Source organism: Molothrus aeneus, chromosome 1 (assembly GCF_037042795.1).
Source record: "Molothrus aeneus isolate 106 chromosome 1, BPBGC_Maene_1.0, whole genome shotgun sequence".
Classification (NCBI taxonomy): domain Eukaryota; kingdom Metazoa; phylum Chordata; class Aves; order Passeriformes; family Icteridae; genus Molothrus; species Molothrus aeneus.
The window spans coordinates 90,141,606-90,160,765 of NC_089646.1; the positions used below are offsets into that span (position 1 = coordinate 90,141,606).

Consider the following 19,160-nt stretch of genomic DNA (forward strand, 5'->3'; position numbering starts at 1 on the left):
CAAAATTAGAAGTAACTTTGTAGCCAACGATGTGCTATATGTCCTGGTTCCCTTTAATAGCATTAGGCGTTCGAACCATAAAGACTAATCTGGAGAGTAGAAGTTCCTGCTCTCTGCTTTGATCTCCTTCCTCTTGGCTGTTTAAAGCTGACAGTTTGGCTGAATGGCATTCACTGCTTTCATTTGTAAGACATGGGTTTCCTAGTGTTCCAGAGCTAGCAGCTACACCTGTACTGCAGGAATTTACATTGCATTGCTCCAGGATGGCATTGATTTGGGACGGGTGAAATACAAACACAAACTAATTAAAAACTGCATAATGCAGCCCTACAGGAACAAGACAGGAAAAAACCAAATAAATACAACTGCAGCTGGCACAGCAATTGTGCCTCTGCCCCCAAGCAACAGTCTGGTGACATAAAATTATAAACCTTAAAAAACTCACATAATTGCTGTTGATCATTTTGGAGACAAAATGGAAATTATTTTGTTAATTAAGTTCAGACCCATAAAATATTCATAGATAGGTAGATAGACAGAGAGAGAAACGGTGAGAGACACAGATGATACATTCCATAGATTTTAATCCTTGTTATATAGGCCAGTGTGCATAGCTCTAATAACTCATTTGCAAAAGCGCAAAGGAAGAGAACATCCATGAATTCATGTTGCCATCACAAATAAATATAAGTTCATCTGAGGTGAACTGATAAAGGATTAATAAAAAATCAGCACCAGGTTATGGGTGGGGAAAGTCAATTTCTCTTAGTTTACTTTTTTAAAAAGTTGTATTTTTCATTTTGACAGCTCAGGCTCTCTCTCTCTCTCTCTCTCTCTGAATAAAATAATCTTTGTAAACACCTCACTAGCTGCTACCTTGAGTACAATCAAACACTGCAGCTGCTCAGGCTTGGAGTCCTTCCTGTACTGCCTGTATGCACTAAAGATGTGTACATATTCACATTTAGGGAAAGGCTCAGGTATCCCTGATTCCAAGTTTGTGTTTATTTAGACAAACCAAACCATATATTTGCACAGTCAGAGATCTAAAGGCTGCTGCTACTGTGAATTAAATAGTCAAAATTAGAGTGAGATTTTTAAAAATATCCCTTCCTCCCTTCCTTCCTTCCTTCCTTCCTTCCTTCCTTCCTTCCTTCCTTCCTTCCTTCCTTCCTTCCTTCCTTCCTTCCTTCCTTCCTTCCTTCCTTCCTTCCTTCCTTCCTTCCTTCCTTCCTTCCTTCCTTCCTTCCTTCCTTCCTTCCTTCCTTCCTTCCTTCCTTCCTTCCTTCCTTCCTTCCTTCCTTCCTTCCTTCCTTCCTTCCTTCCTTCCTTCCCTCCCTCCCTCCCTCCCTCCCTCCTTTCCCCTTTACCCTCCTTATAACAGAAATGTTCCTCTGGTTGGGCATGAAGGGGAGGATAGGGGAGTCTGGCGCTCCAGAGCTACATCACCTCTCTGCCTATAATTGTTTGTCACATGCCCTGTTGTCACAAAGTGGGGTTGTTTCCCAGACCCTGCTGGAAAAAAGGTGCAAAGTAATAATGAGTATTTAACAAGGCTCATAAATCAGGGCTGATGAGAAGCGCTCAGGACGGTCACACGGCGGTGACAGGGCCTGGCAGCGGGGGGCCAGTGAGAGGAGACCCCTGCCACGGAACTGCCGAGCCACCTCCGCACTGCCGGCACCCCCAAAAAAGTAAACGTCCTCAAATGAAACACGGTCCCATGCTAAATCAGATGTAATACACTTAATGAAAACTCAGTCAACTGATCCAAATAGTCGGCAGTCGGTGCATAATTAGAATCTAGGAGAAATATATTAAATTAATGGATTCTGTCCTGCACAGATGTATCATTAAAATATATAGGATTGATACTTAACATGGTAGAGTTATTTTAAACTTACACATTAATAAAAATACAGCTAGGGAAAAAAAGGGAAAAAAAAAAAGACAGTGAAACTACCTGCTGAGAACAGTCAGAAAATTAGCAACATACGGATAATCTATTTTTTTTCACACCTCCTTTTCCCCCTCACAGTCTTTCCACAGGAAAGAAAATTGAAACAGACTATTAACTGAAGAAATAATCTTAAATTTCTTTGTCTATTGCCGGTGAGAGCTGAAAATGAAAAGAGGATTTGCAAAAGAAATCGTTACCAGGATGTTTCAGAGCAGTTACCGAATTAAATGAAAACTTTTCTCCCTAAGCCACAAACAAGGCGCTTTAGAGACTAAACCGCCCTTTCTTTTGGTAGATCTGATTATCAACGCCGCATAAACCCCGAGTTTTACCAACGGGGCCATATGTTCGTGTATCTGCCCGCGGAGACGGCGCCCAAACGCGTGTATCACCGTGGAAATTACACGGGTGAACCGTAGACTAGTATCTGAACTGCGCTCTCAGATTGTGCTCTGCTTAGTATCCTATTCTCCCCATAGTTAGGTGTCTCCTTTCAACATCTCTGTCATCTCCATTTGAAGATATTTTCAGCGGTTTATCACTGCCATCTCCAGCCCTGCGCATTTGCAGCAGGTTATCAGAATTGCCAGTCCCCCCTGGCTGATGGGTTGCGCTGATTACCATCACTGCCCTCAGATATTTGGTGCGGATTCCCAGCACTGCAATATCCACTCTTAGGACATCTGGAGCAGATCAAAATCACTGACTTCATTTTTCAGTAGAGTCAGTGTAAAAGCTTCACACAGCCTCTTCGCAAACGTACCCTGTAGTCAATTCCCGCAGAACCAGCCTTCAGTTAAAATTCGGCCAAGCAGCGACCCCTATGTCTGGATTTGCATTTCTTATCGGACCCCTATCTAAACTGATTTGTTAATAATAAAGAGAAAATCTCTTGGCACTGGATGCATCGCCTTAAGAAACTGGAAGGATCACACTGTCTTAGCAAACTCCTTCTCAAGAAAGGCTCCTTAAGAAGTTTATCTGCCCAATGATCTTTGAATTAGATGAGCGTGGCCATTTAGGTCGATTTACTTTAAACAGTATACAATTTATTTTAAGCGATTACCTTAAGTATAATCACATTATGCTCAGCGCTGTTAGGTATTTCTCTCCCGCCTGATTTCTGATGTGCATCCGCTCTCCGACGGGAAGGTGGCTGCTTTTCACTCTCAGCCCAAATCCTTTTTTTTGCTACGTGACTGTTTATCGTCTTTTAAAACGCTGTTCGGCTAATGAGTTGGCACCGCACTCCTTTTTGTTAGGTCTTGCAGAAAGTTAAGGAGGCGTTCAAGCAACTACAACACAGTTCTCAGGGGGAAAATGGGAAAAAAAAAGTAAAAGGAAGAGGATTTTTTCCTAATTATGATTAAAACTTTTTTTAAAATCTGTATTTTATTCCACTTATTAACAATTTGAAGCTAACTTATGAGTAGGAGGTGTTGATCACACCGACCTTTTGGACTGTTTAGGTCCAGGGTTTAGGGAAAGATTTTCCTAGTGCTTCGGGCAGCTGCTGCTGATGTTTGTAATTTTCCGTACAGTTTCGTTCTTTTCGCACTTTTGTTATTAAGCTCCTGCTATAGGTCTTGTATGGGAGGAAATAAACCCAGAATCTCCCAGACCTTCACTAAACTGATTTTCAAGCTAAGTAGCTTAGTGTAGCAGCTCTGGTCCCAGCTTACTCGCACAAGGGGGAAAAATTAAAAAGGACTTTGAAAGGTAGCCTACTAAAGTGACTTAATAAACCGTCAGAAGGGAAAAAAATGGGCAATGTCCTGTGCAGGAGCAGGAATCGCGTGGGGATTGGCATTTTCTGATCAGAATTGTGCATAATTAATGGCGTTCGCAGGACCCTGCTCATCCTTACTCAAGGAACTTTGCAGATGACGAACAAAGCTTGCATACCAGTCTTCTAACTTTTCCCCCTCCTTGGCGGTTTTTTTTCCTTCCTATTTTCTTTTCCTTCCAATTTAAGTTTGTTGTTGTTTTGTTGGGGTCTTTTTCCTTGTCTCCCTTCTTTTTTTTCTTTCCGAGATCTCAGTTACAGGTAACCTGCACTTTGTATTTATTGGCTCTATTTTTACTCAAGGTGAAGAGTAGCAAAGTTCGCACCAAAAAGATGCAGGGCTGATAGAAAAGCGAAGGAGACTATTTTTTCCTTTTTCTTTCCCTTTTTTTTTTCTTCTCTTAACCGATCCGAGAAGGATGAGAGCGAGTGGGGGAGGGGATGACTCACATTTCTTAAGCCTCCAAGTGGAAACCTTTTCTGGATACACATTCCACACAGATCTAAAGAGCTAAGAAGATTTCGGCAGCGTCGGTGCCTTATCCCACCTTTATTTACCTGAAGCCCTTGTAATGTGACACTTCCATTCGCAAAATAAGGCTGCAAATTTCAAGTCCCACTCAGCTCTGTTACGGCGGTGCATTTTTGTCTGAGGGTCGCTCTCCTGCTTTGAGGGTGAGATTTTGGAGCGGTGCGGGGGAGGTACTGCTCTCCCTGTTAGACCTAGGAAGGGGAAAGTTCCCTATTTCCAGCTGATGGGGAAGGAAGTTTAATCAACACCGTGAGACGGAGCGGTTCCCTGGAGCACGGGGAGGAAAGGGCTGGCCGGGGTTGGAGACACCCCGCGGGGGCGTTGGCAGGAGGGGAGGCATTTCCCTGCGCTCCCGCGCGGCCAGTTCCCGGCGGGATCCGGGCTGCCGGCCTCAGCCGGCTGCTGCAAGCTGGGAGAGGGGGCGCGAAGCCCCGCGGAGCGGCCCGAACCTTAGGGCTGGCTCTCTCTGCGTTCGGGAAAAGGAGAGACACCCGTCGTTCCCCCACTCCTCCTTCTTCTTCCCTCCCCCCTCTCCCCTGCCAAACACTCGCATCCCGAAAAGCTGCGGGCCTTTGCGTCTGCGGCCGCTCCGCGCCGCGCTGTCCCTTAAGGAAGAGCTCGGCCGCCCCTTCAGCACAAAGACGGAGCTCCTGGGCTGCGGGGACCGCGGCGGCGAGGGCCGGCCGCTCCGCGCCCCTCCGCGGGGCCTCTCCGCCGGGGCCGGCCGAAGGGACGGCAGCGCCCGGCCCGGCCCCGCGGACTCTGCCCGCAGCCGGCGGAGCGGGAGCGCAGCCCCGGCGCGGGCAGCGCGCTGAACTCGCGGGGCAGAGCGGCCCCCGGCAGTCCCACCGGGGCTGGGAAGGTCGGGGCAAGAAACGCCCAGCCCTCGGCCCGCCGCCCCCGCGCTCCTCGTTTTCCACAGCGGGGGAGCTGGGAGGGCCCCGGCAGCGGTAGGAAAGGGAAAGTTTGCGGTGCCGCCCGGGCAGTGGGATGCTCTCTCGGTCCCAGCGCGGTTCGGGCGAGCCCAGCCACGTCGAGGAACTGGACAACACCGCAGGCAGGGCACAGCGGTGACAGCCCGCCTCCCTTAAGGCAGCCCGGTCCCTCGCAGAGGAGTTCTTTGTCTCCCGCTGCACCTTCCACCCCTCTCCAAGGGGAGAAAGAGAAGGAGAGAGGAAAAAAAATCCCTTCCTCTAATCATTGTTGTTAACGATCATAATGGCAAGAGCTCGTTTTGGTCCTTTCGTGTGTGTGTCCCCTGTGTCCCCCCGCCCCGTCCCTCTCCCTCTGTTTCCCCCCCTATATGTTTCCTTCGGTCCCCACTGAAAAGGGAGGATGGAAGTTTTGACAACCAACAAGACACTCTGTTTCCCCCTAACCCCCACCCCCGCTCGGGGGCGAGGGCTGGGGGTCCTCTGTGCCCCTCGGCATACATGTCGAGGTTGTTGATTTGCGGGATTATTTATTTCCAGTATTCCGAGAACTGTCGCAATGCCTATGATAATTGTCCCTGAGTGTCAATCCGTCGGCAGGGCATGAGGAGGAGAAAGGGCGGCGGGGAGGATCGCATCGCTGTGGGTCTCTTCTTTTTTTTTCCCTCCATTTTTCTTTTTCTTTTTCTTTCTTTTTTTTTTTTTTCCTCTTTCCTTTTACTAAAGATTCTTCTGGGAAGTACTGCTAGGAGCCTTTTGACTTTCAGCAAAGTTGAGCATATGTGTTTGTGTATGAGTGGCGTTTGTGGGTTGCTGTAGAGAGATCGCATTTATTTATTTATTTATCTGCCTTTTTTTTTTTTTTTTTTTGGTAGTGGTAAATTGTTACAAGTTGCCTGGCTGCAAAGCCCCCTTTTCCTCTCACGGCCACTCTCGTTTGTTCCTGAGTCCAACGACGACAAGGGGGACTCAATGTTAAAGGTGGAAAAAAAACCCCAGCAACACAGTTGTTTTTGTTAAAAGGGGACACACTAAGGCTGCGAAACAGCAAAACCCCAATGTTGGACAGCTGTAAAATCGTGTAGACAGGTTGTCATACAGCAGTGGGGGCTTTTCTGAAAGGAGCCCATTGCTAAACATTAAATACACTGGGAGCGGAGCAGAGCAGCTGCGCGGACACACGCACACACGCACACACACACACACACACACACACACACACACACACACACACACACACTCACACACGCACACGCAGCTCCGAGCGCAGCGGCCCGGGCTGGGCTGCGCACCACGTGCTGCGCCGAGGGGGGCGGCGGGGCGGGCGGGGGGCGCGGGGCGGCGCTTCCAGCTCAAGTGGGTGCCAATCAAAACATCAACTTCAAATTGTATCTGAAAGATCAGCCTAGGACCTAAGGGCAGACACATCAGTTGGAGCTCAATTGTTGATCAGATCACATCTAAGGGATTTAGGAGCACAGAAGAGCCGAGATTTGAGGAAAGACACCCCACTGAATCCTGCCACACTCCTCCTCCTCCTCCTCCATACCTAGGGTGCAATATATATCTGACAGAAAGAAATCAGAACGAAAAAAGAAAATTATCGGCTCGATTTCTTTTCTCTCGCCCTGCCTGACTCCAGTAAAGAGCGGGGGGGAGGAAAAAAGAAAGAGAGAGAGAGATCCAGAGAAGCCCGGGGTTTGTTCTGCTCCCCTCCCCGGCTCTTCAGCAGGCTCCCTCCTCCCCCTTTCTTTTCTTTTTTTTTTTTTTTTTTTTTTTTTGGTATAATTCCTTCCCCCCCTTCCCCCCTCCTCTTTTTTTTTTTTATATCTCTGCCGCTTCTGCTGCTGCCGCCAGTGCTGCTGCCGCCGCCTCTGTGCCCGCGCCCCGGAGATGTCCTTCCCCCAGCTGGGCTACCCGCAGTATCTCAGCGCCAGCCAGGCGGTGTACGGGAGCGACCGGCCCGGGGTGCTGGCCGCCGCCGCCGCAGCCGCCGCCGCCGCCGCTGCCGCTTCGGGCCGGCCCGCGGGCGCCGAGCTGGGCAGCGGCTCGGCCGCTGTCACCTCGGTCCTGGGCATGTACGCCAGCCCCTACAGCGCCCCCAACTACAGCGCCTTCCTGCCCTACACCGCCGACCTCGGCCTCTTCTCCCAAATGGTGAGTGAGCACCGCGCTGCCCCCCGTGCCTGCCCGGGCACGCCGAGCGCGGCCGCGGAGGCCGGGGGAGCCGGGGGAGCCGGGGGCGGGCGGAGGATTCGGAGCCCAGCGCGGTGGGCGGCTGCGGTGGCGGCTCACGCCCGGAGCGGGGTCCGCCGAGGAGAGGAAAGCGTGGCTCTCAACGGGTCTGCGGGGAAGAGAGGGGCTGGGGGTCGCGGGCTCCGTCTGCACGCGAAGCCCCCCATCCTCCTCGTCCTACCAGCTGGGCAAAACTCCTCCGAGTTTTTCTTGGCGGTGGAACCGCTAAGCAGGCGTTCCTGCCTCCGTATTTTCGGCTTTCCCTAGCAACTCGGCTATTTTTTGTTTTCTTTTCTTTCTTTGTTGTTATTGGTGTTGTTGTTGACGGGTGATATTGTCGGTCCTGCTGTTTCACTGGGCTGTCCAGCGCGCTCCTCTTTCCGCTTGGTACTTTTCTTTGCCGCTGAGCAATAAACAGGTTCCGTTCGAAAGGCCAAAGTGTCGGTACCTGGGGTGCCCGTTTATTTCAAGGCATTTTCGTTAAGCCTTGAAAATGTCCCGTTCCGTTCCTTGAACTTTTCATACTCTGATTATGGCGGGTATCATAGATGGGATTTACATGAAGTGAAAGAGGGCATCTACATCCCATTACAGGCATCGAGGCAGGAACGCATATCGGCGTTAATTCTAAGAGAAATTGTCGCCACCCGGACTGTCCTCGGGATTGACATTTTCTTTACAACGTAATAGTTAGAAAGTGAAACATTTTTTTTAAACTAACTGGTTTTATATCCGGTGTCGTTGAAACATTTTCGTTGCTGGTATCACCAAAATTATCGGCGGCGCTACGCATAGGTTCCACTTAATTTTCTAAATGTTCCTCTTTTCTCTCCCCCGACACAGAAAAAGTGTGAATATTTATAACTGAATGCACGCAATGCATAACTTGTTAGGGTTCTTAATAAATATATGTAGGCAAATAGGAAAATACGCTGTTGAACAAGGGACAGCACCTGAAAACAGATAATTTTTCTACTGCAAACATTTCCTGTAAAGTCACTTTAAACAGCATGCATTTCCTACTCTTTTTTTAACCTTGATTTTGGAAATGCAGTAAAAGTTGAGACAGGAGAAATGAGTGATTCACAAGTGGCTTCTTCAAAAGAATTCCCAACAGAGTTTGCACAAAAAATATCATTTCAGCAACAATAACAGAAGACAGGAGAATAAAGAGAGTGCAGAAAGCCTACTCTGTAACACATTACAAAAATTGCATCGGGCTACTCTTTGTGTATAAGCGGCGTCTCTGAAATTAAAATACATGATCCTTCTTAACTGTTTGACAAAGTTTAATTAGTTTCTTCACAAACATTATTGAAGAGGTCGATTTCTAAGGCTGACATAAATTATGACATAGTAGTATGAAGAATGTATTCCTGGACTAGGCAAAAAACAAAAACAAAAACAAAACAAAAAAAAAGAGGCGAGATCGTAATAGAAGAAATAAAGAAAGAAAACTGCTTGAAATGTTAGCTATTTTGGAACAGTTCCCGTTCCTACTCGCAAAGTATTCTGGTATTTTATTACAGTGATTAACCATGACGGTGATATTTCGAAATAAATTCTAAATATCTGAACATTTGCAAATTAAGAACTAAAATATTAGGTTAATATCTGGACAATTTGCGGTAATAATGAGGCCTAATGAGGTTGCTAGAAAGATAAAATGTTATTTACCAAAACACCTGATGGGATAATTTGACTTGCTGTGTTTTACTACTGATGATAAAAAGAATATTGATTGCAAATAAATCACCGTCTCTAAACACTTGTAAACAACTTGTGTTTGCTCTGGACGGATCAAAGTAAAACTTATGAGATAAAGTGTCTACGTATCCATATTCTACAATGCATGGATCAGTTTTCATTCCCGAGTTTAAAGCCTGTTCTAACAGTGAGAAGTTAATGTTTTACTCCAGAATTTTGGTGTATGATTTGGGAAGCGGCAGTGGTGCTGTTGGCATGTGTGTGCAAAGTCTTTCACATTATAAGTCTCTTCGTACTGAAGTTGTGCATTCATCCCCCCCCAGCCTCATCTCATTAGGAGCAAAAATAAAGAATGCTTTGCATGCATTTCTAACATCCTCCTGGATACTTTGCAGATAAATGCGGCGCCGTGCACGGGCGTTAGTTGGTAACTGCGGTGTAGTACCTGTTCTATGTGCCTGATAATTTCAAGGGCACAGTAAATTTTCTTGCTGAGGTGAAGGTGAAGTTGCTGTGTTTCCATCGTTTGGTTTGGTTTGGTTTGGTTTAGTTTGGTTTGGGGAGAAAATACTCATAATGTCTGTCAGAGCCCCGCTTAGCACCTCTCTTTCCTTTCCCTGCAAGAAGCGGGAATCATTTGGGAACACCTCTCTGTATGACCTAAATGTGAAGAGCCTGGAACGGGCAGGGCCGAATTCGGCTGTGAAGACCCTTTGCAACGCTGAAAGGCGTATTCCGGCTCCCGGAGTAGCCTATTCAGGTCTGTTAGAGACGCTAACGAGATAATTGATGTGCTTTTTCCTCTCCGCTTGTCTGAATGTGTTGCAGGGCTCCCAGTACGAGCTGAAAGATAATCCGGGTGTCCATCCTGCTACCTTTGCTGCCCACACTGCCCCCGCCTATTATCCCTATGGACAATTCCAGTACGGGGACCCGGGGCGGCCCAAAAATGCCACCCGGGAGAGCACCAGCACCCTCAAGGCCTGGCTCAACGAGCACCGCAAGAACCCCTACCCCACCAAGGGCGAGAAGATCATGCTGGCCATCATCACCAAGATGACCCTCACCCAGGTCTCCACCTGGTTCGCCAACGCCCGCCGGCGGCTCAAGAAGGAGAACAAGGTGACCTGGGGCTCCAGGAGTAAGGACCAAGAAGATGCAAACCTCTTCGGGAGTGACAATGAGGGGGACCCCGAGAAGAATGAAGATGATGAGGAAATTGACCTGGAGAGCATAGATATAGATAAAATTGATGAGAATGATGGGGAGCAGAGCAATGAGGAAGAGGAGGAGAAGCCTGAGCTCCTGAGACAAAGCAGTGAAGAGGAGCACTTGGAAAAGGAGAAGGATTTGGCACTGTCAGGGTCTGAAGGGCTGAAACCCAAAGATGCGCTGGCCATGGTGAAGGAGGCCTCTGACAATAGCACGAGAATCATCAGTCCTGGGGGACCGAACAATTTACAGATGCCGTCTCACAGCAAACCCAAGATATGGTCTTTGGCAGAGACGGCAACCAGTCCTGACGGTGCCCTGAAATCTTCTCCTCCTCCGCCCCCTCCTCCCCAGGTTAACCACACTTCTCCTCAGATTCAGCACCCTGCTTTTCTCCCTAGCCATGGACTCTACACATGCCAGATTGGCAAATTTCACAACTGGACAAATGGGGCTTTCCTCACTCAGAGTTCCCTTCTAAATGTGAGGTCCTTTTTGGGAGTAAATCACCATCATGCTGCTCATCACAATCACCACCTCCAGGCCCAGCAACAATCTTCTGTTTTAACAGCAACCCTGGGCGCGCTAAGCAGTGACAAACCTTCAGAGAGGACCAGTCCCAAACACATAGGTAATTAATGTATCAGGCTTTCACCTCTCCCTCCACCCCCAACACATGCACGTGAACTTCTCCTTGAGGAATGGTGTCACACTGGTGTAACTGATTGCTTTTAATGGAGCTACAGTTTACTCTAGCCTTGATTTCCGGCCCCCCGCCCAGCGTGTTTGTCACATACATTAAGCACATTTCACGTGGCCTATTACATTCTCACCCTATATGCCCATCAAGTAAAATGAAAATTCAGGAAGAGCGCAGTGAAATGTATAGGTTTGAGCTTTCTTTCCCTGTTTCATGATCCTCATCTCCCAATAACTTCAATAACAGTAAGAAATGTGTCAAGAAAAGCTTGCAGACTACTTAAATACTGAAAGTAGGGTATAGCGCTGTACACATACACATGTATGTGTTCAGGTCTGAACAGGAGGGTGAGAGGGGAGTGTGTTCTCTGCAGGGTCCAGGTTCTTACTGCTGTTATTCTAAAATGGTTCTCCTGTTTTTGTTTGGATTTTTCTTCTTTTTTTTTTTTGTTTGTTTTGTTTTGTTTCTTTTTTTTTTTTTTGTCTCCTTCTAGAAAGAGAAAATGTACCAAGAACTGACTCCCCACCCCAGCCGCTAAAATCGCCCTTCCAGGCTGTCCGTGACAAGTGAGTTTGTTTGTTTTCACTGTAGGAATGTTACTTATGTGAAACAGAGTGTTTGAATAATAAAGACTAATTATAGCACCTAATCATCACCATAATAATACATACCGACAATGGGAACAGCACAGGAGTTGCTCTAATCTTTTCAAACTTAGACTAAATTGCAATTGTACATAGCCAGACTGTAACTTTTCTAAAACCTAACAGATCTCAAAGATCTTGTGTTAATTACACTAGAGACAATGATTTTTGTGCGATTATCAATTACTCACATGCTATAGCAGTAGATGCACAACTGAAAAAAAAAAAAGATACTTTTTTTCTGAAAGATTGTTACTTTTTTTTTTCCCTTCTCCCTTCCTCCCCCCCTGCAGCTCTTTGGCTCAGCAAGAGGGAACACCGAGAATTTTAACAGCCCTCCCTTCTGCTTGATTAAATGATTTGGTGAAAAAATATTACAGAGACTGGTATTAAGGACAGAGAGAGTGAAAAAAAAGGAAACGGTATAAACGACTCCCATCAATCTCTTTTTGCAATAAGGTGGTGCAAATCCATAAAAGCATTACACAAATCTGTAGATGGATCCCCTTCCTCATTGTACCATTTCAGATCGTGTTATTCTAACCATTCTTGGATTATTTGTTTGGTAAATGTTTCCCATGTGTTTGTGGTTTTCTTTTTTCTGTATATAGAGTGATTTCAGATTGTAAATAACACGTCAGCAAAACTTGTCTAAATCATATATTTTTGTCTAATAAACTAAATGAAATTATGAGCTCTCTTCAGGTATGTATTCTGTTGCTATAGATCTTATACATATATTACAAATCTATTCAAACATTTATAATTAGTTTTCTAAAAAAGTCAAGTCTCCTCCTTTGGGTAACTGAAACTTCAAGTAGCAAATCCAAGCTATTTTGCCAAAAACAAGCTGCGAGCTTCCTTTTTTATACACGCAAATTTACAAAGTTGAGTGAAGATGGCCTTAGTAATATTAAAGTTATTCTTTCATTTGTGATGATTCAGATGTGTTCTATAGTATCCATTTTCCAGACATGAATGGACCCGACTTCCACTTATGCTACAAAATAGTTTCTTAAAACTGAAATAGAAAGTTTTTTCACAGGTCCCTAGTGTATAACTGCTGTCCAAACTGGTTGCTAAGTTGGATCAAGAGCTTTAGTGCTTTGTTATATATTCTCACCCAAGATGAAAAAAAAATCATAGTTTAGGAAAAAGAATTATTTGTAGGGATATGCGCTTTGAATAAACACAGAGGAAATATAACGGTGAAAGATAATTTCCTGTGAGATTAAATACAATCTTAGTAGAAAAAAAGAAAAAAAAAGGCAGCTCTTGCACATCTTAGAAATTTTAGAAGAAAGTTTTGCAATTCCGATCTGCTGGTTGAAAATAGACTGAGAGACAGGATCTATCGTTTTATAAAGGCATTAATCTTACAAAGACAGTCCGTTGAAATGTGTAATATTTTGAGTGTTTATTTCTCTTTTTTTTCCTCCTAAATGAGAACACTAAATGAGCATTGAGGTGCTAATAAGATACCAGATGGTTGTTGATGGCGGAAAATGGAAAGAAGCATCTGGGAAAGTCATTAAGAAATAATGCGGTGACGCCCTATCCAAACTAAACCAACCTCAAACCAGGACTTGTCGGAAACAAGACGAGATTTTCAAATAAAATATTAATAAAATTCTCGTCAGAGATCAGAATATTGATCTTGATTTAGCTGCAAGATCACATCAATCAAAGAGCAGACTCTATGGCTTAGAGATCTGTTGGCAAAGCGGTGGAGGCGATGGGGGGCTCCTACATTTTGTGTTTTTCTGATGGACCAGAGAAACAGGTCAGGCAAATCAGATTTTGTGTGGAACAGCTGAAGGAGAGCTTCTGGAAAGAGACTATTTTTGACATCCTGCAGTTCCTAGCTTACCACAAGTTAGTTCGTATTTTGGCTCTTAGTTGTTTCGGTGTATTTTTTTTTTTCCTTTTCTCAAATGACAGTCTCGCGTTAGTAATTGTTCCAACAAAAGAGAACATTGCACTTTTTGCCAAAGTAGAGTAATTTAGCCTTCGGAGAGAGGGAAGATGTGTTTAAAAATAAAAAGAGAAAGAAAAAAGTCTTAAAGCCTGTAGAGCTTAACGGTGCATCAGGTCAGTGCTGGTGTAAACCTGATGCAATTGCTGTCTCTTTCATATCCATCCAGATGAAATCGCCTCAGTCCCGCACCGGCTGCCCCGGTTCCCAAATTCCTCTCGGGAAATGCGGCCGTCCTCGAGCAGCCCGGCCGTCCGGGGTGCCGCTGCTGCTGCTGTCAGGGACCGGCTCCGCTCCTCCAAGGCGGGGACGGCACCTTCGAGGCGCGCCGGGACGCTCTGCGAGGCGGAGCGAGCGCGGCGCTGCCGAACTGTCCTAGGGGGAGCGGAGCGGAGATTCCTGTGCGGCACGGGAGCCCCGGCAGGGACGGGAGCTGCGCGGAGCGGAGCAGCGAGGGCGCCTCTCGCCCGTCCGCCTCACGGCGGGCACCCGCTCCCGAGCGCCGGGGGCCGAGCGGGCCCGAGCGGTCCCGAGCCGTCCCGAGCGGGCCCGAGCGGGCCCGAGCATTTCCGAGCGCCGGGGGCCGCGCTTTGGGCAGGCTCGCAGCGCCCTCTGTGGGTGGCGGGCGGCGCCGTCCCCGCGCCCGGCCCGCGGCTCGGCTGGGCTGGGGCGGAGAGCCGGAGGCTGCCCGTCCTTAACTCGGCCAGAAAGCCAGCTGCATCCTCCGGAGTGCGCTTACACTTCTGATTATCCTCCCGGGAGTGATAATTCCCAGTAGTTATCTGGTTGGCAGTTTTCCTTCTTTGGAAGCCTCAGCATCTCTAGAGCTGACTCTGTTGCAGAACTAGATTTTTTTTTTCCCCTCATCTGCTTATTTGAATTTCCCACCTCCTCCCCCCACCAGTAACGCTAACAATTTTGACGCTTCCCTCCCCAACCAGCTGAGGGTGTTATCGGGAGCGGGGGACCATGAATGAAGCCCCGCGGGGCCAGCACCGCTCCGTCTTTCCCCTGCGCGCCCGGAGCGTTTGCCGGGGATGGGATGAAGCACCGGGCTCCTGTCTCCAGGGAGGCGGCCTGGGAGCCGCATGCCGACTGCTGGAGGAGCGCGCCCAGGGCTGCGGGCTGCCTGCTCGGACGGAGCGTGCTTGCGCCAAAGTTTTTGGACAGGAGCGCAAGTGGCTTCCCCTTAAAAAGGGGAAAACCGAGAAGTCCTGAGGCCAGCTGAGAAACGCCGTGCTGTTTAAGTCAGAAAAGCTCCGGCGTGGCTGCGTGCTTCGGTGCCCAGCACTCGACGAGGGCCGCTGCCTCAGCCTATTCGGCACCTGGGGGAGCAGGGTGACTGCCTTTCCCTCCCCGGAAAGCCACAGTGAGGTGGCCATTTCTCCTGCAGGAAGTTTCAGACAGAGAGGAGAGGTGGACGGGTGTCATTGCTACGGCACGGAGCCCTCGGAGGCTGCCCGGGAGCGGCGCGGGGCCCGGGCCGGGCGGGACGCCCCCACACCGACCCCGGCCGCTCCCCGCCGCCGGTGTTAGGAAGGAGCGGGAGCTTCGCACTCCCGAGGTTTCGCTTGTCACGTGAACCGTGCTAGGAATGATCGTTTACGTCACCCTGGCAGGAAAATAATTTGTAGTTTTTTTCTGTCATATTTTCATCGACATCCACCCCAGCAGATGTATACCAGAAAAATACTAGAGTGCAGGGAGAATAATAAAGAAGCCTAAGCTAAACGATTTGCCGTAATTATGAATGCTTCGAGCTGATAAGAGTAAATTGGAAAGTATTAGCCTCCTACCTTTTTTTTTTAATGATGATGCTACCCTAACCTGATAAATAAAGTCAATAAGAAAATTTGCATTGAATCGAATGGGAACTACAAGGAGTAATATACTTCTTTTAGCACGACGACCGAGTGCCAAGATACATTTTCGCGCTACTTAAAAGGCTGCCAGAAAACACCTTTTTTTATACGTTTGCATAATCCTCCATTCTCCCCCAGTAAAAAATGTCTTGTTTTGTTATTATTTACTTATCAGTAACAGAAGAATGGCAGAAATCTGTGAAGAAAGAATACTGCGAAGTTGATATAATCTCGAGTTCAGCAAACTCAGAAATTCGCTGTTGCCAGAACAGATTAAAAGCAAACGGCAGCTTTACGGGGATTTGGCTTTGTCACAGAGACGTAGTTATGAAACACGCTGATTGGTATGCATGCCTCATTTTTTATTCTTTTTTTTTTTTTGCTGTTGTTTATTTTATTCTGAAAAAGGGGCTATTTTTAATAAGGTAAAAAAAAAAAAGCCCAGCGAAAGGGAAGAAGAAAATTAGTAGAGTCTGTGTACTCAAACTGGCTCGTTCCTGTGATTGTTATCGTTCCCGGCTCCTGTCATCCCTTCTTGCTGCTTTGGTTGAGTTTTTGATGCACTCTCTGAAACCGGAGCGGCCCCGAAGCCGCCGCCGGCAGCAGCGACCGGCGGAGCTGGGGCGGGGGCGCGGTGCCGCCTGAGGCTGCCCCCGCCCCCGGCAGCCCTGGTGATCGCGGGGCTCGTTGGATCTCCGGCTAACTTTCATGGTATGCCCATGTTTTCCCCAGCCCGTTTTCTTTTCTTTTTTTTTCTTTTTCTTTTTTCTAACTTTTTTTTTTTTTTTTTCATGGGCGCCGATCAATTATTCACAAGCACATTTATCTCCCCTGCAATATGGAGAATTCATATTCATATCTCTGTTTTAGTGGCCTGACACAGATTAATGTAATATACGCCGCGGCTCGGAGCGCCAGCCCCGCTCTATGAATCATGCACTATAAAGTTTCAATCGTCCTTGTAGATGAGACTATTACAAAGAGCGCGGAGCGGCGGGGGCAGGGAGGCGGGGGCCGGCAGCAGCGGTGGCTCTGCGCCGCGGCCGGCCATCGGCCCCCTGTTAAACAGGCTCGTATTGAAACCACCCGGCGGCTGGCGGGGGACAATGCGGGCCCGGCATTCGTTCTGCCCGGCAGGACTCGCTGACGCGGGTTCCCCGCCCGCGCCCACCGCTGGCCGGCCCCGGGGAAGGGGCTGCGGACCCTGCCTCGGCCCCTTCCCCATCAGCCCATCAGGCAGGGCCGCCTGGCCCCAGAGGAAAGGCGGGGTGCAGGTGCCCGCCCCAAGGGATGGGCACTCCGGGGAGGGAATGCGGTTCAGGCTGCCCCGGGGTGCGCCCTGAGGCGGAGCAACCGCGCTGTGTCTGGGGAGGGAGGGAGATAAAGGGAGTCTCCATCACCTGGAGATGCTAGGGCAGTATGTTTATTTTTTTTTTTGCTTGTTTGTTTGGTTTGTTTTTATATTTTTTAAGTTCCCCGATGTCCTTAAAAGGCGAGATGTGAAGAATAGCAGGGGCTGACAGAGGCACACAAGCAGCACAGGGAAAGGGCCAGTGAGTTGTAAGTGCCCTGTGAAAGAGAGCATTGAACATGGGCTTCAGCATACTCCCTCCATCCCCAGGATTGCTGCCTCAATCCTGGGGTGAGGCTCCCCTGCCATCTTGGTGACCTCTGTGCATCCAGGTGGATGGAGGGGAGCCACCCGCTGGTCCCAAAACCCAACCGCCAGCCATGGATCAGGAAACCACGTCTGGAAAAGTTGTGGCAGGTCCCCTCTGGCCTGTGGGGAGCGGGTGGCAGCCCTGTGGAGCTGTGCCATGCAGGACCTCAGGTCCCCCTCTGCCAGGAAGGGCCATGGCGATGGCCAGCAGGGCCTGAGCCCACCACGGGCTCTGTGGGGGCTGTGGTGAGGAGTGGCATGGCGCCTGATTCCAGGCTTCAAGTCACTGGGTTTCAGCAGTAAAACTTACCTGGGAACAACAAATCAAGTAAAATGCTGGAACATGCAATAAACATGGGCTGCGTGGCGTGTTTTCCAGTGAAAAGTTACAGAAACGGCTCCTGGCGAGGTTGGTGTTCCCCATTGTGCGGTGCCCCCATGCAGTGCCATTCATAGCTTGCCCATAAAACCAGCCATGTGGACAGGAATCGCTGGGTACCAGGAGACTGAAAACCCCATAGAAATAGGTATTCAAAATTTAAGACTTCGAAAATATGAGCTCTTAAAACTAAACAATGTACTTCTGTAAGGAATTAATTTACTTGAGTCCCGTCACCACTATTAATATTAGTTTTGGCTTCTTTTTTTTTTGGGAATGTGAAGACAATACATGCATGGGTGTTTAAAAAAAAAAGGGAAAAAAATTACATCTTTTATCTTTTTCTGCTTACTTTAAATAGCATTATAGGCATCCCTCATGTCTGATAGCCAAACTTGTTCCTTAACATGTTCCTTGGGAGTCAAGCTGATGCAAAAATGCAAACATGGGGCGCACACCAAGTCCTGGTAGTGCCTCTCCTGAGAGAATAGAAAGCGCCGGTGTAAACTCTGTGCAGAATTAAAGGCAAGTTTAAAAAGTAACATTTATTTTTATTCCAGATTTATGGCTGACCCGTAGATAATTAAAGGTTTTATTTTGAGATGTTGGCCCCACACAATACATTGTCCTTTGTTGCTGCACAAGGAGCGCTTTCCCTGTGCTGCCTACGGTTCAAAAACAATGAAGCAATCCATTTATTTTGTTGGTCAATTGTAGCACAAAGTGAGGTGGTCAGTGTGGAAAGTTTATCACTGTCTTGTCCCTTTGGAGGAGGCAGAGCATTCACACACCCTCTGCCCCAGTACACAAATGTCAGTCTTTTTGCAGGCTGCTGTTTTCCTTTTGAAGATGCCGATGGTGTCTCTGATCCACTAATCCATTTATCCAGTTTCATGAGTGCATTGGCTGAATACACTCACAATAGCCTTGCCCAGCTGGAAACAAGAAGTCAGTGAGTGCAGCCGGCACACCCACCAGTGCCTGACACCACTCTCGGATGAGGCTTGAGTGCTTGTCTCAAAAAAACCCCAGCCCCACCCCAACCCAAAACAACCCCCTCAGAGCCCCCAACCTGCCATGATGTGCCTAACACCATGATCCTCCCCTCCCTGAGAACAGAAGTATTTTTAGAACCATCTGTAGCTTACTACATGTCTGTATTATTTTCATGGTATTCGGCCGTGTCAATGAGGGTTGGAGTAGGCTTGAGGGGAAAAAATGCCTCTGGGACTCTGCAAACAAGTGCACATTAAAGAAACTGGTCAGTTGCTGCCAAGGGGGAGGGGGCACAGGGGAGGCATAGGGCAACGGGCTTCCATTTCTGTTTGGTGTCGTGCCGTTACTTGCCAGCTTTTTATTGCATTTTAAATATATGTTTAATTACCAGTGTTATTGGTAATAACAGAATGTTTGAAAATATTAAATACATTTGTGAGCTTGTGTGAAAAAGAAGTTAAAAGGTGTTCGGTGCACAGAATGTTAAAGAGATCTCACAATGAAGTGATTAACATTTTTATGAATAAAATTAATCACGCATTAACTCTGCAGCTCAATACATCTGAATGCCAAATGTTGC

The 19,160-nt window shown here is 47.8% G+C and overlaps 1 protein-coding gene across 1 annotated transcript; it reads left to right on the forward strand.

The window, feature by feature from the left end:
* Positions 1 to 7,103: 7,103 nt before the first annotated feature.
* On the forward strand, positions 7,104 to 12,399 carry IRX1 (iroquois homeobox 1). Its single transcript, XM_066545980.1, has 4 exons — positions 7,104 to 7,367; positions 9,981 to 10,995; positions 11,558 to 11,630; positions 12,002 to 12,399. The coding sequence occupies exons 1-4, from the start codon at positions 7,104 to 7,106 to the stop codon at positions 12,057 to 12,059; spliced, it is 1,410 nt and encodes a 469-aa protein (XP_066402077.1). The 3' UTR covers positions 12,060 to 12,399.
* The last annotated feature ends 6,761 nt before the right edge of the window (positions 12,400 to 19,160 follow it).